General features: G+C 38.3%; 1 protein-coding gene across 3 annotated transcripts in view; it reads right to left on the minus strand.

Annotated features, from left to right (window-relative positions):
* Nucleotides 1–22,348, minus strand: part of TBC1D8B (TBC1 domain family member 8B) — a 61,155-nt gene extending 38,807 nt beyond the window's left edge. For all 3 annotated transcript variants that reach the window (XM_081793671.1, XM_081793670.1, XM_081793669.1), the window contains exons 1-3: nt 22,007–22,348; nt 8,567–8,677; nt 442–560 (exon numbers count right to left, since the gene is read on the minus strand). In XM_081793671.1, the coding sequence (XP_081649797.1) occupies nt 442–560; nt 8,567–8,677; nt 22,007–22,136 (360 nt within the window). In that variant the 5' untranslated portion in view covers nt 22,137–22,348. The remainder of the gene's footprint in view (nt 1–441; nt 561–8,566; nt 8,678–22,006) is intronic.
* Between the last annotated feature and the right edge of the window lie 2,541 nt (nt 22,349–24,889).

A 24,889-nucleotide genomic window follows, 5' to 3' on the forward strand; every position in this document is an offset into this window, starting at 1 on the left:
ACATTTTATATATTTAAACAGTTCATTGACTAAAACTGTGTACATCTACATAGGTACATATGTGTACATACATGCTTCTCTCAGGACAGAGGTGAGCAAATTTTCTTAAATTTTCTAATTAGGCTTTTTCTAATGCCTCACAAGGAGCTACCACAAATATGGGTGCTAAATATTTTTTTGAATAAGTGAAGGGTTCATTCAAATTCTAAATTCAAGAAATAATGATATGAAAATATCCTTAAGAGTACTCACAAGGGCACTAAAAACTAATCATTGACTTTTATAATTTTCTTTAGCACTGATTCTGACATTCATAATGTGTACTTCTGCCAATCCTGAAAGGTTATCAGTGAAACAATGACCTTTCACATAGTGTTTGATCCTAAAATAAGAGGGTCGAAGATTTTAGTATTCCATCTACAAAATATATCCATCACTTACTCTTATCTTTCCTTGTACAAAATTAGTAATATCTTCATTTGAATCAAACACAGATAAGGTCTTCATGATATTTTGTTCCAACCAATCCCAGTGTTTGGTTATTTCTTCTCTGTTGGCTCCTGATTCATAACGAAAGAGAATAAAAGACTGAAGGGAAACTTCACATCAAAATTGCTCTTGATATTTACAAGCTTAGTTTAAAAAGAAATAAAAGTATATCTGTTCATTTTCAAAAATGATCATAAAGGAATAAAGATATTAATTACATTTATTCTCTATTTCATCTATATATGTGGGGGTAAATACTATTTTTCATTGTTAAGTGGAAGAATAAAATATTTAATGAGAAGGGAAAAAAGTAAATACAACTCATGAGAAAAGTCAAAATTCTGAAAACAAGATGCCAGTAACTGGTGCCCACAGGAACTAGTATTTTTTTTTTTTTGTCTTTTTTTTTTTTTTTTTTTTTTTAATATATGAAATTTACTGTCAAATTGGTTTCCATACAACACCCAGTGCTCATCCCAAAAGGTGCCCTCCTCAATACCCATCACCCACCCTGCCCTCCCTCCCACCCCCCATCAACCCTCAGTTTGTTCTCAGTTTTTAACAGTCTCTAATGCTTTGGCTCTCTCCCACTCTAACCTTTTTTTTTTTTTTCCTTCCCCTCCCCCATGGGTTTCTGTTATGTTTCTCAGGATCCACATAAGAGTGAAACCATATGGTATCTGTCTTTCTCTGTATGGCTTATTTCACTTAGCATCACACTCTCCAGTTCCATCCATGTTGCTACAAAAGGCCATATTTCATTTTTTCTCATTGCCACGTAGTATTCCATTGTGTATATAAACCACAATTTCTTTATCCATTCATCAGTTGATGGACATTTAGGCTCTTTCCATAATTTGGCTATTGTTGAGAGTGCCGCTATAAACATTGGGGTACAGGTGCCCCTATGCATCAGTACTCCTGTATCCCTTGGATAAATTCCTAGCAGTGCTATTGCTGGGTCATAGGGTAGGTCTATTTTTAATTTTCTGAGGAACCTCCACACTGCTTTCCAGAGCGGCTGCACCAATTTGCATTCCCACCAACAGTGCAAGAGGGTTCCTGTTTCTCCACATCCTCTCCAGCATCTATAGTCTCCTGATTTCTTCATTTTGGCCACTCTGACTGGCGTGAGGTGGTATCTGAGTGTGGTTTTGATTTGTATTTCCCTGATAAGGAGCGACGTTGAACATCTTTTCATGTGCCTGTTGGCCATCCGGATGTCTTCTTTAGAGAAGTGTCTATTCATGTTTTCTGCCCATTTCTTCACTGGGTTATTTGTTTTTCGGGTGTGGAGTTTGATGAGCTCTTTATAGATTTTGGATACTAGCCCTTTGTCCGATGTGTCATTTGCAAATATCTTTTCCCATTCCGTTGGTTGCCTTTTAGTTTTGTTGGTTGTTTCCTTTGCTGTGCAGAAGCTTTTTATCTTCATAAGGTCCCAGTAATTCACTTTTGCTTTTAATTCCCTTGCCTTTGGGGATGTGCCGAGTAAGAGATTGCTACGGCTGAGGTCAGAGAGGTCTTTTCCTGCTTTCTCCTCTAAGGTTTTGATGGTTTCCTGTCTCACATTCAGGTCCTTTATCCATTTTGAGTTTATTTTTGTGAATGGTGTGAGAAAGTGGTCTAGTTTCAACCTTCTGCATGTTGCTGTCCAGTTCTCCCAGCACCATTTGTTAAATAGACTGTCTTTTTTCCATTGGATGTTCTTTCCTGCTTTGTCAAAGATGAGTTGGCCATACATTTGTGGGTCTAGTTCTGGGGTTTCTATTCTATTCCATTGGTCTATGTGTCTGTTTTTATGCCAATACCATGCTGTCTTGATGATGACAGCTTTGTAGTAGAGGCTAAAGTCTGGGATTGTGATGCCTCCTGCTTTGGTCTTCTTCTTCAAAATTACTTTGGCTATTCGGGGCCTTTTGTGGTTCCATATGAATTTTAGGATGGCTTGTTCTAGTTTCGAGAAGAATGCTGGTGCAATTTTGATAGGGATTGCATTGAATGTGTAGATAGCTTTGGGTAGTATTGACATTTTGACAATATTTATTCTTCCAATCCATGAGCAGGGAATGTCTTTCCATTTCTTTATATCTTCTTCAATTACCTGCATAAGCTTTCTATAGTTTTCAGCATACAGATCTTTTACATCTTTGGTTAGATTTATTCCTAGGTATTTTATGCTACTTGGTGCAATTGTGAATGGGATCAGTTTCTTCATTTGTCTTTCTGTTGCTTCATTGTTAGTGTATAAGAATGCAACTGATTTCTGCACATTGATTTTGTATCCTGCAACTTTGCTGAATTCATGTATCAGTTCTAGCAGACTTTTGGTGGAGTCTATCGGATTTTCCATGTATAATATCATGTCATCTGCAAAAAGCGAAAGCTTGACTTCATCTTTGCCAATTTTGATGCCTTTGATTTCCTTTTGTTGTCTGATTGCTGATGCTAGAACTTCCAGCACTATGTTAAACAAGAGCGGTGACAGTGGGCATCCCTGTCGTGTTCCTGATCTCAGGGAAAAAGCTCTCAGTTTTTCCCCGTTGAGGATGATGTTAGCTGTGGGCTTTTCATAAATGGCCTTTATGATCTTTAAGTATGTTCCTTCTATCCCGACTTTCTCAAGGGTTTTTATTAAGAAAGGGTGCTGGATTTTGTCAAAGGCCTTTTCTGCATCGATTGACAGGATCATATGGTTCTTCTCTTTTTTTTTTGTTAATGTGATGTATCACGTTGATCGATTTGCGAATGTTGAACCAGCCCTGCATCCCAGGAATGAATCCCACTTGATCATGGTGAATAATTCTTTTTATATGCTGTTGAATTCGATTTGCTAGTATCTTATTAAGAATTTTTGCATCCATATTCATCAGGGATATTGGCCTGTAGTTCTCTTTTTTTACTGGGTCTCTGTCTGGTTTAGGAATCAAAGTAATACTGGCTTCATAGAATGAGTCTGGAAGTTTTCCTTCCCTTTCTATTTCTTGGAATAGCTTGAGAAGGATAGGTATTATCTCTGCTTTAAATGTCTGGTAGAACTCCCCTGGGAAGCCATCTGGTCCTGGACTCTTATTTGTTGGGAGATTTTTGATAACCGATTCAATTTCTTCGCTGGTTATGGGTCTGTTCAAGCTTTCTATTTCCTCCTGATTGAGTTTTGGAAGAGTGTGGGTGTTTAGAAATTTGTCCATTTCTTCCAGGTTGTCCAATTTGCTGGCATATAATTTTTCATAGTATTCCCTGATAATTGTTTGTATCTCTGAGGGATTGGTTGTAATCATTCCATTTTCATTCATGATTTTATCTATTTGGGTCATCTCCCTTTTCTTTTTGAGAAGCCTGGCTAGAGGTTTGTCAATTTTGTTTATTTTTTCAAAAAACCAACTCTTGGTTTCGTTGATCTGCTCTACAGTTTTTTTAGATTCTATATTGTTTATTTCTGCTCTGATCTTTATTATTTCTCTTCTTCTGCTGGGTTTAGGCTGCCTTTGCTGTTCTGCTTCTATTTCCTTTAGGTGTGCTGTTAGATTTTGTATTTGGGATTTTTCTTGTTTCTTGAGATAGGCCTGGATTGCAATGTATTTTCCTCTCAGGACTGCCTTCGCTGCGTCCCAAAGCGTTTGGATTGTTGTATTTTCATTTTCGTTTGTTTCCATATATGTTTTAATTTCTTCTCTAATTGCCTGGTTGACCCACTCATTCGTTAGTAGGGTGTTCTTTAACCTCCATGGTTTTGGAGGTTTTCCAGACTTTTTCCTGTGGTTGATTTCAAGCTTCATAGCATTGTGGTCTGAAAGTATGCATGGTATAATTTCAATTCTTGTAAACTTATGAAGGGCTGTTTTGTGACCCAGTATATGATCTATCTTGGAGAATGTTCCATGTGCACTCGAGAAGAAAGTATATTCTGTTGCTTTGGGATGCAGAGTTCTAAATATATCTGTCAAGTCCATCTGATCCAATGTATCATTCAGGGCCCTTGTTTCTTTATTGACTGTGTGTCTAGATGATCTATCCATTTCTGTAAGTGGGGTGTTAAAGTCCCCTGCAATGACCACATTCTTATCAATAAGGTTGCTTATGTTTATGAGTAATTGTTTTATATATCTGGGGGCTCGGGTATTTGGCGCATAGACATTTATAATAGTTAGCTCTTCCTGGTGGATAGACCCTGTGATTATTATATAATGCCCTTCTTCATCTCTTGTTACAGCCTTTAATTTAAAGTCTAGTTTGTCTGATAGAAGTATGGCTACTCCAGCTTTCTTTTGGCTTCCAGGAGCATGATAAATAGTTCTCCATCCCCTCACTCTCAATCTAAAGGTGTCCTCAGATCTAAAATGAGTCTCTTGTAGACAGCAAATAGATGGGTCTTGTTTTTTTATCCATTCTGATACCCTATGTCTTTTAGTTGGCGCATTTAATCCATTTACATTCAGTGTTATTATAGAAAGATATGGGTTTAGAGTCATTGTGATGTCTGTATGTTTTATGCTTGTAGTGATGTCTCTGGTACTTTGTCTCACAGGATCCCCCTTAGGATCTCTTGTAGGGCTGGTTTCGTGGTGACAAATTCCTTCAGTTTTTGTTTGTTTGGGAAGACCTTTATCTCTCCTTCTATTCTAAATGACAGACTTGCTGGATAAAGGATTCTCGGCTGCATATTTTTTCTGTTTAGCACACTGTAGATATCGTGCCAAGCCTTTCTGGCCTGCCAAGTTTCAAAGGAGAGATCAGTCACGAGTCTTATAGGTCTCCCTTTATATGTGAGGGCACGTTTATCCCTTGCTGCTTTCAGAATTTTCTCTTTATCCTTGTATTTTGCCAGTTTCACTATGATATGTCGTGCAGAAGATCGATTCAAGTGACGTCTGAAGGGAGTTCTCTGTGCCTCTTGGATTTCAATGCCTTTTTCCTTCCCCAGTTCAGGGAAGTTCTCAGCTATAATTTGTTCAAGTACCCCTTCAGCACCCTTCCCTCTCTCTTCCTCCTCTGGGATACCAATTATGCGTATATTATTTTTTTTTAGTCTATCACTTAGTTCTCTAATTTTCCCCTCATACTCCTGGATTTTTTTATCTCTCTTTCTTTCAGCTTCCTCTTTCTCCATAACTTTATCTTCTAGTTCACCTATTCTCTCCTCTGCCTCTTCAAGCCGAGCCATCGTGGATTCCATTTTGTTTTGGAATTCGTTTAAAGCGTTTTTCAACTCCTCGTGACTGTTCCTTAGTCCCTCGATCTTTGTGGCAAGAGATTCTCTGCTGTCCTGTATACTGTTTTCAAGCCCAGCGATTAATTTTATGACTATTATTCTAAATTCACTTTCTGTTATATTATTTAAATCCTTTTTGATCAGTTCATTAGCTGTTGTTATTTCCTGGAGATTCTTCTGAGGGGAATTCTTCCGTTTGGTCATTTTGGAGAGTCCCTGGCGTGGTGAGGACCTGCAGTGCACTTCCCCTGTGCTGTGGTGTATAACTGGAGTTAGTGGGCGGGGCCGCAGTCCGACCCGATGTCTGCCCCCAGCCCACTGCTGGGGCCACAGTCAGACTGGTGTGTGCCTTCTCTTCCCCTCTCCTAGGGGCGGGATTCACTGTGGGGTGGCGTGTCCCGTCTGGGCTACTTGCACACTGCCAGGCTTGTGTTGCTGGGGATCTGGTGTATTAGCTGGGGTGGGTAGGCAAGGTGCACGGGGGCTGGAGGGGCAGGCTTAGCTCGCTTCTCCTTAGGTGATCCACTTCAGGAGGAGCCCCTCTTCCGTGGGCCTCTAGTCTGCGCTTCACTCCGGAGACTCCCTTCTGCTAATCCTCTGGCGGTTTTCTGGGTTCTTTAGGCAGGTGTAGGTGGAATCTAAGTGATCGGCAGGACGCGCTGTGAGCCCCGCGTCCTCCTACGCCGCCATCTTCCGGAACCCCCGGAACTAGTATTTTTTAAGAGAATATATAAAGTGCCAGTAACATAAATACATATAATTTAATCCTTGGTCTTCACATAATACAGTTAGTACTGTGCATATAATCTGTGTGACTACAAACAGCATGCACATAATACTATGTGAAATGTGGATTTCAGCAGTGGCAACTCTACTTATATTACAAGGTGAAGCCTTTGTTCAGTCACCCTTTTCATTAAAGGGCCTAGTTAACTTAAAGCAGTTTCATCAAAGAGGTTAGAAACCTTACTACAAGTAAGTAAATCCGTGTGACCTGCCAGATCAGTATTAGGTGGCTTGTTGAGAGTCAGATTAAATATTAGTTAGGCTCTGGGTAGCTTTGTCTTGAAGAACATTTCAGTATCTGTTAAGTCTCCCCTGATTACTGCATAAAGATCTCACCAGCACTGTGGATTACAAAAATTTCACTCAGAAGAAACATCTTGACTTTTAGTATGTTTTATGATATACGGAAGTGACATATTAACAAATTTACTGAAACTGCAAAACTGCCTATTTCCTATAATCCAGTTAGAAACTGTATTCATGTTACTAAAGTCACAGTACCATGTGTAATAATTTTCTTTAAGGAATCACAAATACAAGCCATGGGAAAATTTTAAGTCTTTTTTTGGGTCCTTTATGTCTAAAGAAAGCTTCATTAGTAGGTAATTATTTTATTTCTGCATCATGTTAATTTGGGGGAATAAGTGATATAATAACTGCCCCTTTTTGAAGTAGAATGGACATTTTTCCCTAAATAATTTCTACCAACCAGATTTAGAGTAGAGCTTACAAATGTCTCATGATGTCAGCAGGTATAATGTCTGAGAGCCAGGAAAGGGGTGCCTGGGTGGATCAGTTGGTTAAACATCTGACTTCAGCTCAGGTCATGATCTCAAGGTTTGTGAGTTCGAACCCCACATCAGGCTCTCTGCTATCAGTGCAGAGCCTGCTTCAGATCCTCTGTCTCCCTCTCTCTCTGCCCCTCCCCTCCTCATGCTCTCTCTCTCAAAAATAAATAAAACCATTAAAAAAATAAGATCTAGGAGAAAACACCAGCATCACTAAAGACAATATATAGGAAGATGCAAAAAACAAGCCACATATCTTAAAAAATTAATGTTATGCTGTATGTTCACACATATGAACTATCCAGAATCCACGTTTTATTTTTTTATTTTTGAAATATGATTTATTATCAAATTGCCTAACATACAGTATATACAGTGTGCTCTTGGTTTTGGGGGTAGATTCCTGTGATTCACCGCTTACATACAACACCCAGTGCTCATCCCAACAAATGCCCTCCTCAATGCCCATCACTCATTTCCCCTCTCTCCCGCCCCATCCCCCATCAGCCCTTAGTTTGCTCTCTGTATTTAAGAGTCTCTTATGGTTTGCTTCCCTCTCTCTCTGTTTGTAACTATTTTTTTCCCCATACTTTTTAAAAAGTGTATCTACTTGAGAAGAGAGGGAGGAAACAAAAGAAAGAAAAAGGCAGTCTTTCAATATTAATAGGCCGGAAATCTGGGATTTTAATTTAAACCAACATCATAAAGGCATAATAAAAGAAGTAAACTATCAGTGTGGGTTTTTACAAAAATCTTGAGTTGTTTTGTTAGGAAGGATATCCTAATTCATTTTCTATCTACAATATATATATTTTGAGGCATTTGAACTATCTCGGCATGAATGAACATGTAGCATTACCTGTAAGACACCCCTTTTGTGAGAAAGTAGGTGTGTAAATAAAAATGTTTCAATTTGGGGGGCTTATACTCTCTTTGGGGACAATTTTTAATTTTGCACTTGATTCCCTTAATCTGAGTTATCAGAGAAAAAACGAAGTATTTCATGGGAAGTTCTCATCTTCTCAGCAGTTCAGTGAAGCAGATGTAAGTTGAAGAAAGGAATCATGTAGTAGGAGCACTGACCAAAATTTGCTGGAACACATGCTTCAGGTCCCCCACACTAATAGATTTTTTAAAAACCGTAATAATCTATAATCTTGCTCTTGTCTCAATATAGAGTTGCACATTTAACTCATTTCTAAATCAAAACTGGGGAGTATAAATAAATGAAAATATTTAATTTTTAGTACCCTTATTTGTTTGAATTTTATGTTTTAAAAACTGTACTCACCACATGCAATTGACAGGTAAACCTGAGAATCAGGTGTCTGGTGTAGGATGCGAAATGGAGCAACTTTAGCAGTAGAGTCTAAGACTGAATCAAGAGTCCCAACCAAAAGCCCTGTTGTAATAAAGAGATTGTTGAAATAAAGATTTTACAATACATAAAACTAATTATCACTTCATCTGACAAACAACCAATGGATTAATCTTTTTTAAAATTTCTAGCCCAAAGTTTCCTTGTGAAGATTTTGCTTAAAGAAAAAATATACTCAGGACAAAGAGACTATTGTGCTCCAATGTGAGTAGTACTGGAGAAAATTATCTTCCAATAAAAAAATAAGTCTGTTTCATTGTCCAAATCTCACTATATATTTATAGCACTTATGTCCTCCATAAGATTATGCATACAGCAGATAAGAATGTAGATTCTGGTACCAGAGATTTCCTGAGTTTGAATACTGGTTCTATCACTTGTGCCAAACTGAACCAGTTATAGTTAACTTTTCATCCTCATTTGTAAAATAAAGGGGTTAAAATGGACCTACCACAAAAGGTTGTTGTAAAGATGAAATGAATTAGTATTACATATAAAAATTAGAACAATGCTTAGTACATAGCAAAACATTCGATGTTAGCAAATACTATTTATAGAAGAAAATCTTGGATATTTAAACAAGATAAAACTTTGACTGACTAAAATGTATAGGAAGGGAATTTTCTTTTTACCAATTCTTAATTTTTTTTTTAATTTTAGAGATAGAGGGAGAGCAAGTGGGGGAGAGGGACAGAGGAAGAGAGAGAATCTTAAGTAGGCTCCACACTCAGTGTAGAGCTTGATCAGGGGCTCAATCCCATGACCCTGGGATCATGACCTGAGCTGAAATCAACAGTCAGACGCTCAACTGACTGAGTCATCCAAGTGCCCCCTTCTTTAATAATTCTTAATTCCTCAATTTGGAATTCAAGGTTTTTGATCAATTAGTTCCAATTTAATTAACTGATTATATCTCCTACTCCTCCCTAGAACAAAGTTTGATGCTCTCTTTAACAATCAACTGATTTGTTAGAATCTTTGTTAAGCAGTTCTCTTTTTACCTATACATGCTAATACAAGTCTTCTAGCTCAGTCCAGCTAATCCAAATTCTACATTTTTTTTCAAGACCTACTTCCCATATAAAATCTTGACTGGCAGCTCCAAGCAATAATGTGTTCTCTTTCCCCTGATTACTTATAATGCTTAAAGTCTATACAACACAACCAGCATTTTGATTATTAGGCTAGTTATTATAGCTACTTTCTAAATGCTTCATATATATTAACCTAGTCTCCTAACCTAGATTATTAGTTCTTTGAGGACAATAATCATGTCTTCTACTTCTGGGTTTGTATTCGCCCTTTTAACATATTGCTAGGCACAACAGGAGCAAAATTTTAGTAAGGATGGCTAAAATAGCTAAAACTACCTTCCTTTTCTGGAAGCTTTGATTGGTTGAGTGTTGGTGTTGTTTTATAAGCAGTTCTCTTTAATTTAGCATACAGATTTTTGGGGAAAAATTTAAATCAATTGTAAAATAGGCTTTTTGCTATTTTCCTATCTTTACCCACTTAAAAGGAGTTAAGATTTCAAGCAAGCTTTGAATGAGAATATAGGTAGGCTGGCAGATGTGTGGTAGGAAGTCATTTATTATAAGCATTGAGGGAGGTAAATTAGAAGATTAGGAGATAGAATAAAGAGCTAGACATCTGCTCAGCTGAAAGGAAAGGGTAAGAGAATGAATGTAAGAATCAATAAAAAGTAAAAATAGGGGTCACAAATACAGCATATCAATTAATCTGACAGAGGGTAAACTATTTGATAGTGGGGGCAAATTATCAAGAAAGATTTTGGCAATGGCAACAGGTACAGATTATAGAGAGAAAAGTCATCTGATATCAAAAAATCTGGTATGAATTGAAGACTTAAGAAGTAGAAATAAGAAAATACAGACAAATATTTTGAAAGAGGGGGTACTGGGGAAGAGAGAATGGGAATGAGGAGAGACAGAGGAAATTACTGTATTTCACCTAATAATGATAAAATTCCTGAAGGGTTTGTAGATAAAAGAAATAAATAATTCTATCACTTTCAGCCTGAAAATGGGACTGTGAGAAATTAGATTTGGCTAAGAGATCAAGGATAAAGAAAAAAAAGTAGGAGCTAAACATTGTAGATAGCCTCTTCAGAGCAATACGATTGAAATTATTAAGGAAATGGAACAAAGGAGAATGTTCTCAGGTTGAAGACCAGAAAGTAAAGATATTCAAAAGAAAGGTAAAAGAGTGAAGTAAAAGAACCACAAGAGGTAAATATCTTCAGGCTGAAAAACAAAGTCAAGTATATGAATCTCTATGTATATAAATATACAAATAACAATGTGACAAAATTGTCAAAATAAAGGTATTATAAGTTTAAATAAAAGCATATATTAAAAAGCATTGGTTTGGGGTGCCTGGGTGGCTCAGTCGATTAAGTGTCTGACTTTGGCTCAGGTCATGATCTCACTGCTCCTGAGTTCAAGCCCCACATAGGGCTCTGTGCTAACAGTTCAGAGCCTGGAGCTTGCTTCAGATTCCTTCTCTCTGCACCTCCCCTGCTCACTCTGTCTCTGTCTCAAATATAAAATAAAACAAAAAAAATAAAAATATAAACAGCTGGTTTAGCTGCTAGATTTGCCTTCTAAGAATTTAAATTCTAAAAATTTCAAAAAATTATTTTCAAATTTGTGAGGAAATCATTTATTTTGCTTTTACCACATTTTTAAAAAATACAATTTAGGGGCGCCTGGGTGGCTCAGTCGGTTGAGCGTCTGACTTCAGCTCAGGTCACGATCTCACGGTTCGTGAGTTCGAGCCCCACGTCAGGCTCTGGGCTGATGGCTCAGAGCCTGGAGCCTGCTTCTGATTCTGTGTCTCCCTCTCTCTCTGCCCCTCCCCCATTCATGCTCTGTCTCTCTCTGTCTCAAAAATAAATAAACATTAAAAAAAATTTTTTTAAAAATACAATTTATTGCCACGTTAGCTGAATACAGTGTATATAGTGTATACAGCATGCTCTTGGCTTCAGGAGTAGATTTTCATGATTCATCACTTACCACATTTTAAATAAAACTAGGTGAAATTCTATTTCCTTGTTTACACACACTAGAAAAAGTAGTATTAGAAGAATAGGAGAGGGACACCTGGGTGGCTCAGTTGGTTGAGCGTCCAAATCTCGATTTCGGCTCAGGCCATGATCTCAGTCCCAGACTGAGTCCCAGAGCAGGCTCTGTGTTGACAGCATAGAGTCTGCTTGGGATTCTCTCTTCCTCTGCCCCTCCCCTCCTCTCTGTCTTTCTCTCTCTCTCTCTCTCTCAAAATAAACAAATAAAAAAATACCATGCTAAAAAAAAAACAATGGTAGAAAGAGCAAACTGGTTTTAAAAAAAAGTTAGGCTTGGGGCGCCTGGGTGGCTCAGTTGGTTAGGCATCTGACTTTGGCTCAGGTCATGATCTCATGGTCTGTGAGTTTGAGCCCTGCATCAGGCTCTGTGCTGACAGCTCAGAGCCTGGAGCCTGCTTCGGATTCTGTGTCTCCTCTCTCTGCCCCTCCCCCACTCACACTCTGTCTCTCTCAAAAAATAAGTGTCAAAAAAAAATTAACTGCAAAGTCCTTTCTAAACTATGAAAGGATTTATATATCCAAATGTTACAGTCAGGACTAGCTTTATGGGCTTGTGACATGTCCATAGGGCCCCATGCTCAAAAGGGCTCCTGCTTAGTTAAATGCTGTGCTGTCACTGTCTTGAAATTCTTCATTTTTGAACAAAGAGCTCTGAATTTTCATTTTGCACTGGGCCCCACAAATAAGCTAGGTCATCCTAGTTTATAGTAGTTATCTCTGGGCAGCAGGATGATGGGTGATCATTATTTTACTTTATACCTGTATGTATTTTTGGAAACTTTTACAATGAATAACCTTTCAGATAAAAAAAATAAGGCTACTTCTTACACACTTTTAAAAAGGAAAAAGGAAGGTCCTTCTCAGGATAAATAAATGCTATTTCCCTGTAGCATTTGGGGCAATGCGAAACATATACTTTATTCAACACGATGGGTCTTCAGATATCATAACTATCTTGTCTCCCCTTGCTTATTCTTCTCCTAGCTTAAAATATTCCTAGTTCTTTCCATTGTTTGTTTTATGAGATTGTCTGGGCCTCTTATTTTTTCTTCTACCATTCTCTTAACATACCTATTTCTCAAAGTTTCTTATAAAATGTGCCATTCAAACCTGAATGCCAGATATGGTCTGAACAAATTCAGGTTTCTTATACTGTGGGCTCCATGGTTCTATTAATGCAGTCTAAGATCATATTAGCTTTTTAAGCCACTTCATCTTATTATATTAAGCTTGTGACCAACTAATCTACTTTGATCTTTTTTACAAATATAAGCACCAACCTAGATAGTCTCTGTTCTGTACAGGTGATTTTTAAAAAAATAACCTAAATGCAGTTTACATTTATCCATGTTAAATTTTATCCCACTAATGTCAACTGAGCATTCTAACTTGTCCAGATCCTTCCGAATCTTGATTTTTATTTTCTATGACCATGATTCTCAACAAAAACTTCGAACTGGATTCATTTGGAGGAGTATTTGAAACTACTCAAGCTCAAGTTTTGAAACTACTAAAGCCAAGAGATTCTAATTCAATTTATCTGAGATATGGCCTGGGTACTCTATTTTTCCCCTTAACTTTAGATCATAAAAATTGTCAAATGTACAAAAATAGAGAAAATAATATATTGACATTTCTATGTGCCTATCACTTAATTTCAATAATTATGAACATTTCGTCAATCTTCTGTCATTTATCCCTTCCTGGAGTCATTTAGTTTTTTTTAAATTTTTGTTTTTAATGTTTATTTATTTTTGAGAGAGACAGAGACAGAATGCGAGTGAGTTAGGGGCAGAGAGAGAGGGAGGCACAGAATCCGAAGCAGGCTCCAGGCTCCGAGCTGTCAGCACAGAGCCTGACGTGGGGCTCTAACCCACGAGCTGTGATATCATGACCTGGGCCAAAGTCGGATGCTCCACCAACTGAGCCACCCAGGCGCCCCTCATTTAGTTTATTTTAAAAGGTTCTTGGTTAAATATAACACACAGCCAATGTTGAGATAACTGACCTATGGTATTAATTGTCCCTTTCAATTTTTAGACACTTGCAAATTTGGTATACATTTCTCTTTTGTATTAGGTCAATGATAATGACAAATAGGTAGGACACCCCCCCCCCCCGCCCCGCCAAGGGCTGAATGTTGGAGACACTATTAAAACAGCCACAGCTTGGAGACAGTACTCATTACCAATGTACTAATCTAGTACACTTCAGTTTGACAAGTGTCTCTTTCTGCTTGTAAACTAGATTGAGGGCACTGTGTAAGGCAACGTTGCTTTAGTGGCAGAAGAGTCATTTAAATGAACTTCTTAATTACAAGCAAGATTTATTTCCATTCTAAGTAAAATGTCTGGTTATAAATTTTGGCCATAGAAATGACTGCTAGAACTTTATAGTGGATTCTGTATCTTGCCATAAATTGCCATGTTTACAAAGCCAAACAAGTACTCCTTTACTGAATTTTTTATAATCTCAATTTCATTAAATGTTAATGACCAAACTAGTAAACTGCCAACACACTTAGTAGGAAATACATTCAAATAGGAGAAAGTAGTGTTTTCAGTAGAGGTTGTGGGTATTCTTGATTCTATTGCTTTTGTTACCAGATCTAAGTCGTTAAAACGGGACTGTGAATGCTTATTTTAGAATAATCCAATAGCCACAGTTGGCATTTTGAAAGCTGCCAACCTTATACTAAGAGCTTTGGAAAATTAATAAAAGTAACTCTTCTTTGTCCTATTTTCCCTCTCCCTGCATTCTTTTAAAGACATTTACTTGAAAACTAGTTATATGTAAACACTCATTTCCTTTCTCAACCAAAATCTTTGTTCATTAAAGGATTTCGAAATTTGTATAGGGAAGTAACTGATATCACAAACGACAGACTATAATGTCATGTGGGGAAAAAGAATGCATGAATTATCAATCAAACGGAACTACATTTCTCAAGATTAAAACATAGGGAAATGTGAGAAGTGTTACCATCTTTATTTACAGTACTTTCTTACACTTTAAGACTTATCAATATACAAAAAAAGAGTAGCCCTCAAAAAATTAAAGACAATACAACATCTGAATTCCTAGATGCAAAGTAACAAGTAAGCATGGCAGTAAATGAATAAACTCATAAACAGTACAGCACTTTAAAAACATTATTTAGAAGACTTGAAGCTGACCATTATCTTGGTTAGTATAAAACAAAAGGACAACTAATACAATGATAAAAAATCAACAAATGTGATTATCCCTTGTTTTAAAACTTCACTTCTTTATAATGGAGTAAGGGAAGAAAAAAGACCATTTAGACTGGGGTAGAAAGAAGAGTGGAGATAAAAAAACAACAAAGACTTAATTCTCAAGTACCTTTAATTTTCTATCTCAGGTTTTCCTATTCTAGAGACGAGGGCATTATTTTTCAACAACCTTTTCTAGTTGCTAAGGGCATTATATCTTGAGTCTCATATTTCCAACCACAGATAAATGAATCTGGAATACTTGCTGTGTCCCCAACGACTACCATCTTTTGCTTTTACACTATCAAATGATTTGTCCTGCTGAAAATGTCCTCCTTATTTCTCTCTACCAAACCACATCCCAGATATTATTAGTTCTCATAGATGGGTGATTTAATTCAAAAAACAATACAAACTGGTTTTTGACAAAATGTTCCTCAGATGCCACACTGGAATTATGCCACCAGAACACCACCTATGGTTATTAATTGCTGCTTTTAGGAAGTCTTTGTATCATTTAACAGGGCATCTCATACGCATACTTTACACCAGATCTGGCCTTGGAAAACTGTTTTGAGGGTTTCAAATACCCCTCATTCATGACTATAAGTCACCAAAACTAGGCTGATATTATTGCTGACTACCTCAGTAATTATATATTTGTTTGCTTACTTGTTTATTATCTGTTTATCCTAAGTTATAAACTCTGTGAGGGTAGGAACTATTTGTTTTATTCGCTATTGTATACCCAACACCCAGGACAGTAGCTAGCTACCACCCCATTTGTTTCCACCCAGGACAGTAGCTAACTGCTACCCCATTTCTGGTTCCCTTCACAGCAAAACTCCTAGAAAGAATTATATACACTTGGTCTGTCTCCAAATATCTGTTTGGCTTCATATGCTCTAGTCCCTCTGGTCCCTGCTCATAGGTTACCTTAAGGAAGCCTTCCCAGACCAAATTTATCTAAAACACCAACCCCTCCCCTCTCTATCACTGTAGCTTACTTTATTTTTCTTCATATGGCTTAACACCACCTGCAATGTCTTATTTGTGAATTTGCCTCTGCCAACTAGAATGTCAGCCCAAGGAGAATAAAGATTTTATTTTGTTCACTTGCTGTTATCTCTAGCACCTAAAACAGTGCTTGGTTTTTAGAAAGCACTTGGTAAGTATCTGTTAAATGAATGTATCCTGTACAATCACATACAGGATTTATTCTTACCTTTTGTGCTTATACAGCAACAGCAAAAGGTGGAAAACTGGGCAGATTTTCTAACGTAAAGGTAATATAAAATCCATGCCATAGCTGTACTGCCACAGGGTAAACATTATAGTGCCATTTATTATTAATTTTTGGCTTACCTTACATCCATAGTCCTTCCACAACTGTCCACTAGAAACATGTTTTTACCAGCTGAATCATTTCTACTTGAAGTATCATGTTTTGAAAAATACAACTAAGATGACTAAAGAGTACTAAATGTATTCTTCCATACCACTCAGTAAGACAATAAGTGATGCTTATATCTGTAGAAGTGTTGTTGAAGAACTTCCAGGTTTTGGGCAATCATAGATCAAAATGAAATGCTGTTGTGATATTTTATTCTAATACTTGTATGCCATTCTGATTATAAATCATAAATGCATAATCACTATCATACCAATATTCTTGAATAACTATCAGTGTTTTACTTTTGTAGTAGTATGATTGCAAATTGGACATATTCAATGTTACTACTCCAAATTAATTTCTATATACAACATGGGAAAAGTAATTATTAGGGAAAATGGTATAAATATAGGTCCTCCTTTGGCCTTCAAGTACAGAAAATGGTACTTCATTAATAGATAAATGAATATCAGACGTTTATATCGTTGCTCACAAGTTTCAAAAACTCATGAGACTCACATAACAATGACATAAGGTGGGGAAGATAAGTTTTGTTACCATTTTACAGATGAGGAAACCAGGCCTTTATAAAACAATTAGAGCTGAATAGCGGCAGAAAAAAATATTAAAAAATCAGGGAAGACAAACAAAGTCGGGTTAATAATGCAAGTGGAATCACTGGACTCAGTGGTATACTGATGTATTTGTGGATGCTGGTTTGTAGCTGACTTATTAAAAAGAAAATCCCATAGGGTAACCTCTGGGGAGGGCAAATTACATTGTGTTCTGTTCCCTCCCTGGAACATTCTGACCCATGCAAAATCAAGTAAAAAATTACTTTTAAAGATCTCTTTGAATGAGAAAGGTCAGCTTTGTGGGAGGTTTTGAAAAATGAAGGTTGTTCAGGGTCATCACTTTATAGTCTTGTTTTTTCATTAGAATGAAATCTGCTTGATAGCAATTAATACTAGTTTCCTACTTATATAATAAATCTCCAATACCTTAATCAAAAAAAAAAAAAAAAACCCTCCTCCCATGAGAATTGAAGATTCATGCCCCTAAGTTGAAGTGGAGTAGCAGAAGTTTCCTGTCTATGTTTCAGGAAAGGAAGACCCCAGCAGCAAGCAAGGGAAAGGAAAAAAGAGAGAGTAGTGTTATTAACAGGTATCTTAAAAAACAAACAAACAAAGAAACAAAAAAACTCTGAGGCTTATAGGTATGCAGTCAATAATCCTTCCACTACTACCAAGAAAAAGTGGTGACAATGATCATCCTTCCTATCTTAAGACTTCCAATGAAACTGTCCTTTCTCACTCAAAACAACATAGATGGATCTAGAGGGTTTGATGTTAAGTGAATAAGCCAGTCAGAGAAAGACAAATACCATATAATTCCACTCATATGTGGAATTTAAAAAATAAAACAAATTAACAAATTAACAAAGAGATGAACAAAAAAACCCCACAATTCTTAAATGTATAGAACAAATGGGTGATTGCCCGGGGTTGGCGGGGGGTGAGTGAAACAGATAAAGGGGATTAAGAGTACACTTATTGTGATGATCACTGGGTGATGTATAAAACTGCTGAATCACTATATTATACATTAAAACTAATATAACACTGTAAGGGCGCCTGGGTGGCTCAGTCAGTTAAGTGTCTGACCCTTCATCTTGGCTCAGGTTATGATCTCACAGTTGTTTTCCCTAGGGGTTGCTCTATGGGATTTTCTATTAAGTCAAAATGATATTTATTAATTTACAATATGTGTGTGGGTGGGGATTTGATATTTATCTGAAATGAAATGTCATGGTCACCATTTAGACACTCTGGTTCCAGTAATAAGGTACTTGGGAGACCAAAAATTTTATCAGTTCCTTTGTGAACATGGAATGCAGGCATATTTTGCTAAGAAAAACTTAATTGAGAATGTTTTCAAAGTTGGGCAACTTGAGTTGGGGGTGGGGGAAAAAGGAGAGAAAGCCTTGTATTTTTGAGAGACAGTCACTAACAAGTTCTTTAAAAAGCTACCTTATTATGTATGTGTTTAATTATGACAAATCATTTCCACCATGATTTAAGTTTATATAAATATCATAAAACATTTTGAAATGGAAAGCTCATTTAAAATATTATTATGTTCTAGTTCATACATATGGTTTAATTTCAAGGTAATGGTGCCAAGATGAAAGAGGAGAGAGATAGGGAAACAGAATGTCTTAAAACTTCTCCATTTTAATAAGTTTACTCTTTAGTTTCATTCTACAACCCCAAAACAAGGTCTACTGAAGGAGATGATTATTCTAACACACAAGAACCTGCTTACACTATGCAGATATGGAATATTCAAAAATCAAATACTCTCAACAAATGATCTGAATTAAAGCTTTCTGATTGGCAGATCTTCCTAAGTCTGACACACTAGAATGTTGCCCCATAACTCCACTCATGCAGCACCCCAACTACCAAGCAAATTGTTGATTTGTGCTTAATGAGCCAAATATGCATAAATTATTTTCAATTACATAAAGACAGGTGCTAAATTTAGATGCTATAGAAAAGTCATTACCCTTATCAGCCAGGAAGATCAAGGGATAATGTAAGGTCACTGCAAAAGTCCAGAAGGGTGAATTACTTCACTAAATGAAAGAAAATTACTTTATCTATAAAATAACCTTTACATATAATGAAAATTTCCACAAGATATTCTACCTTACTGTGAACCAGGACAACTAAGATAAAATAGGCAAATGATAAGTAATCTACTAGATGTCCACTAAATGGGTTTCAGAAATTTAGAAAAGGACCTCAGAATTCTAACTTACAAGTTAATCTCCTGTTACAACCACCCTAGGGTTCTCTGTTGCCCCAATTCCATTTTTAGGAAAAATAATAGAGTCAACTAATTTTACCAAGTCCACAGCTAAAGTCATTACATTGCTGGTGGTTATTGCCAATTATCACATGGCAAAGAAATAAAATCTTAAAGAAAGTACAACTATTAACATTTCTAGATGGTCATTATCTCTTCTTCATTAAACAAAATGTATAAAGGAATCTTTTAAAGGGGTAGCACATAACACTGGATTTCAGCAAGCAAAATAGACAAAGGCAAGTTTATGCTGGCACCCAAACTCCTGTGAGAGGTAATCCAAATGTGGATTTGTGTAAAGCATAACAGAGCTCTTGGCTTCACAATTTTAAGTAAAAAAAAAAAAAAAAACACAGTAATTGAGCAGTCATGAAAATCAGCACACGCTTCTTCTGGACCAAAACGAACCAAACAAACCTTAAAAACACCTCTGCTCCTTTCTGATCCATTTTGCTCAATTTACATGTAATAAAGTAGCAGCACTCGTGGAAATTTCAAGCATCTTGGCAATACCACAGGTAAAATAATCATGCAGACATACACATTGACCACAATATGGGCCTATGGCTATTCTCAACATACACGTGTGGTATAAATCTTGGTTTATTTCTGCAGACAAATCACTTATTCTAGAGATATGGGCTTTTGAAGAGTACATGGGAGTGAGTGGAATAGAGAAACTGGTGCAATAGGTCTATGTTTTAAGAAAACATGTGAAATGAAAAACTAAACACAGAAAAAAAGGAATGATTATTTACAGGAAATTTGCAACAAGTAAACTCTTTCATACTCCATTACAGTGGTTTGATTCTCAAGAATCTGATTTACCTATTATTTTTCAGGAACACAGTTGTACAAAGTGAAATATACCTCCTTGGTAAATGTGGACAAGAACACCATAAAAATTCTGGTCAAGAAAAGTTATGGGGAACCAAAATATGCTGTAACACAGGGCTGTAAGATGTTTTAAATGTACTCTGAGTTGTTCTTAATGGACTAAAGAGGGTAAATAATGTCACTGGGTAATTATGAACATTGATTCTCAAATTTAATTTGGAAAATAGTTGCATCTATTAAATGGAAAGGCTCCTTTGCAAAATAACACTTGTAATTTTTAAAACTCAGAAAATGACCAAATGTGAGTTTAACCAGGCAATTTTTGTTGCCATATTTTCAAGGGGGACTTTTTAGAAGCCAGATAAGATGAACAGGTCTTGCAAAATTAAAAAAACAAAAAACAAAAAACAAAAAACTCCTGTAGAACCTCAGAATTCTCTCCAGCTTGGGGATGGCTTGGGAAAAAAGAGGAAATAAAGGCACATATCTGTCACCACCTTAACAACATGCACTGATTTGGCACCAATTACCTTTCATTTCATCCTCTCAACTCTATGAGGTAGACACCATTTCCTAGAAGAGGAAGAGCAATGCCATCTCCTCCGTGAATCTTTACACAACCTTTCAGTTATTTGGTTCTAATTAGAATTTTCCTGATTTACTAGTTACTGGTTATAAGTCCAATTTGCCTGGGTTACTGGTTACTTCCCCCTAACCCGACCCTCTCCCCCGTATCCAGATCAAGAGCAATTCAAAGGTGGAAAAGTGAATCTTAACTGTCTTCGTACACTAGCATTCCATGTGGCACACAGCAGGCGTTTATGTGTAACAAATCAAAGTATCTGTCGAATGCCATTCAACAAGAGATGAGGATGGGGCTAAAATGTAGATTTCCCTACTCTCCCCTCTTCCCGCTACATCACGCTGCCTAAAGGAAGTCTGGTCCACCACTCCAAAGCCACCATACCAAACTGCAAATGGTCACGAAAAAGAGCTCTGCGTCCCCCTACCAGCCGTGTCCAAAAGTTTGAATGCCCCTGCCCCAGACGAGAAGTCTCCAAATTGTCTGGAGGCTTTAAACACGTGACCTAGGGCCAGTTCTGGATTTGCAAAATCAAATCACTGAAGCCAGGACGGATTCGGAGGCAAGAGTTAAAAACTTCCACTGGTTTCATAGGTTGGCTTACAATCGTGGCTTTGAAAGAAGGGGCACCGCCGCACAATCTAGAGGGAAACGAATTACGACGACGGTTACTCTGAAATAAGATCCCAGGGACTGAAAACTGGGTGGCAGAGAAAGAGATGCTAAATTGGGAGGGTTCCGCGATTCTGAGCCCTCCCCCGCAAGTCCGACCTCCCCACCCCCCGCCACTTCCGAAACTGTCATTTGAAGCCTTTCCCTCAGGATGTGACTGGGGCTCCTCCCTTTCTCCTCACCATCCTCCCTGCCCCCCCCCCCGACTCTTACTTGCTCCCCCACCAGGATGGTGATTATCAAGAGGGGGCTTCGTGAAAAAAGTTAAGTCCACAACTGCCGAACTGGCCCCTGTCACCAGCCTGAACGCTACCTGTCGAGGTCTAACACTCGTCGTCAGGCTCTCCCGCGGGGGAAGCTACGGGGCAGGTACTCTGTCTCATAAAGAACCCCTCCTCTGCCTCAGATTATTCCACCGACTCGGAAAGGAGCCCTCCTTCCATTCCCCCTCCCACCCGAAGCGCAGCGGCCAGTCGAGTGAGGTATTTTCGGGACTCAGGGGCGGCGACGGAAAGGTGGTGGCAGGAGAAGAACCCGAGCCCCTTCGCCCGGGGCCGAGAATCGCGCGGCGGGTGGCGACGAATAACTGTTTTCCTCACCGCCTTTTAAGTACCCGCGAACACGGCCCCGAGTTGGGTGGGGGGTGGCGACAGCTTACCTGTGAGACCCCCTCCGCCTTCCTCGCCGTAGCCCCGACGCCGCTGAAGCACGAAGTAGTCGTTGGACCTTTCCATCAGCCACAGCTTCAGTGCATTTTTCAGGAGCACTTCCTCAGGCTTCAGCCACATCGCGAACTTTGTGCCGCCCGGCAACGGCGACCCAGATACCTTCCTCCCCTCACCCTCCACCTGTCTATTTCCCTCTACTTCTCCTCCCACCAAATCTCCCTCAGGCCAAGCCACGGCTTGGGTTCACGTTTTCCACACTTCCCCCAACCCTCCCTTCTCTCCCACGTAGGCAGCAAGATTGCCAATTCCCTCCTACAGCTCTACCGCCCGACTGGGAAATAGTCCCGCTTCTTTGCCTCTTGGGAGTTGTAGTTTCCTATTCGCTTTTCTGTACCCAAACAATGTGAGTGGGGGACTACAATTCCCACAATCCACTGGGGGTGAGGGCGGGGTGCGGGTGCTTTCAAAGCGCGTCCCGCCACCACTTAAGTGTATTTTGCCTACTTAAACTTTAAAGCGGTTTTTTTTTGTTGTTATTGTTCAAATAAATGAGCCCCAGGTATAATTATGTTGCTTCTTCTCATCATTTTACAGCCGAGGGTATTAAACTATAGAAAACAAAGTTTCTGGAATTTTGGAGTAAAGAACGGCCCATTCTGGGAAGCAGCAATAGCGGCAACTGATATTAAATTAGCTCTTTGAAAGCTATTTCATATACAGATCATTTCACGTAATTCTCACAGAAGTCTTTCGAAGTGGATATTATTCCTCACTTTGCACAAAAATAAAAGCGCAGACGGGTGAGGTGACTTATCCAAGGTCACACAGTAAATGGAATCTGATAGAATTCTTTGTCTAATTTAAAATCTTCCTTAGACTAAGCTCTTTCTACCCATACAGGAAGAATATAAAATCTCCAGAAGCCACATGATTTTATTCACGCCGTGGGCCCCTCCCTTCCCCCACTGCCACCCCAATCTATTTAACTATTGTAATCAGCCACAGAAAAAGGTCTTCTCCAACTTTCCTTTTCAGGATCTAAACAATTTATAAACATTTCCCCCCTTTATTAAACTCTTTAAGGAAAAAAAAATCCCTTTCAGGGCAACCTTCACCTCTTTGTACCTTGGCAGCTCCTTACACACTAAGGTGAATGAGGTCAGTGATTTGTATGGCATCGCAGTGAGGAATTATTTGAGGGACATTTTTATTTATTGCAATAAATGAGCCGATCAGAATTAAAGGGTGCACTAAAAGCAAAAACAAGTTTGTACAAAGAAAGGAGTTGGGAGGAAATGTACAAAAAACACGGGGCTCTCGGTATGCTGTTTTGAAAACAAAGCCTCAAGGCCATTTCAATTAAAAACAAAAATGGGGTGGGGCACACCCAGATGCCAAGTCGTGGAGCCAAAGAACTCTGCCTTGGAGCAGTGTCTCTGGTTTAACCTTTCCCAGATGTTGGCCAGCTCAAGGGAGGCAGGTGTGTGCTACAACAGGGATTTTTCTTGGGGGTGAGAAAAGGGTCAATTTGGGATTAGCTTCTACTAAAACGCAGTAAGTAAGTACCAAGGCAGCTTCCTGGAGAAGATGGGAAGACACAATCATCCCAGAGCCCAAACTGCAATGTATCTTTGGGGAAAGCCATCCCAATTTGGATGTACACTACTGAAGATGATTTCTTATCTTCCTCATAAAAGCTCAGTGAATGTAGCAAATGTAGAAAAATGTGATTTGTTCTTTTTACCTTTCCTTCTCTTTTGAATTTTCTTCCTCATCAAACCACATTCTTTTCCAACATCCTTAATGGTTGCAGTAGTGACAAGGGCTGTCCAGAAGTGGATGGTTCCTGGGGTGCCTGGGTGGCTCAGTTGGTTGAGCATCGGACTTCAGCTCAGGTCATGATTTCACAGCTCGTGGGGTTGAGCCCCACATCAGGCTCCGTGCTGACAGCTTAGTCTGGAGCCTGCTTTGGATTCTGTGTCTCCCTCTCTCTCTGCCCCTCCCCTGCTCATGCTTGCTCTCTCTCTCTCTCAAAAAAATAATAAAAAACATTAAAATAAAAAAAAGAGGTGGATGGTTCCTCTCTATATATTGATTTAATCCTTATTTTAAAACTTGTATATTTTTACATCCTTACTTTATAGATGAAGAACAGGAGTCTCAGAGAAGTTAAATAACCTAAGATCACATAGCTAAGTAGCAGAGTTGAGATTTGAATGTAGATTTTTCTCACTACAAATTATGACACTATACTACCTTTTGCATATGGTTAATCTATTAACCATATGTATTTGGACATCAAATACAACATGTCCAAAGCCAAAATAAATTCTCCAATATTTTCCCTGCACAAAGTTGTTTATCATTCTAGGTTCTCATAGTTTACAGCACCACTGTTACCAAGATGTTCAAACTAAGAACCTTGGAATAATCTTCAACTTCTTTCTCCCACCACCTTCACTGTCTCACACACATACCCTCCCCTCTACCTCTTTTTTTTCAAAAGTCCATTCCACCCTATTACCACTTCAGATTGGCCTCACATCACTTTCCTGCTACACTGTTATAGCATCCCAACTCATCTTTCTGCTTCCAATCTTGTTTTCTGATTTATCCAAGCCACATATTTATGGACATAATGTTATACCATGCAGAGATAATACCTCATTTATCCAGCAATCTTTTCAGCTGAGTCAGCCTTCTAAATCATAGCCTGAAACATCTATGTGAAAAGGTAGTAGAAAACCACAAATAGTAGGGTCCCCGGGTGGCTCAGTGGCTGAAGCGTCCAACTTTAGCCCAGGTAATGATCTCACAGTCCTTGAGTTCGAGCCCTGTCAGGCTCTGTGCTGACAGCTCAGAACCTGGAGCCT

This window comes from Panthera onca, chromosome X, assembly GCF_046562875.1.
Source record: "Panthera onca isolate mPanOnc1 chromosome X, mPanOnc1 haplotype 2, whole genome shotgun sequence".
NCBI lineage: Eukaryota > Metazoa > Chordata > Mammalia > Carnivora > Felidae > Panthera > Panthera onca.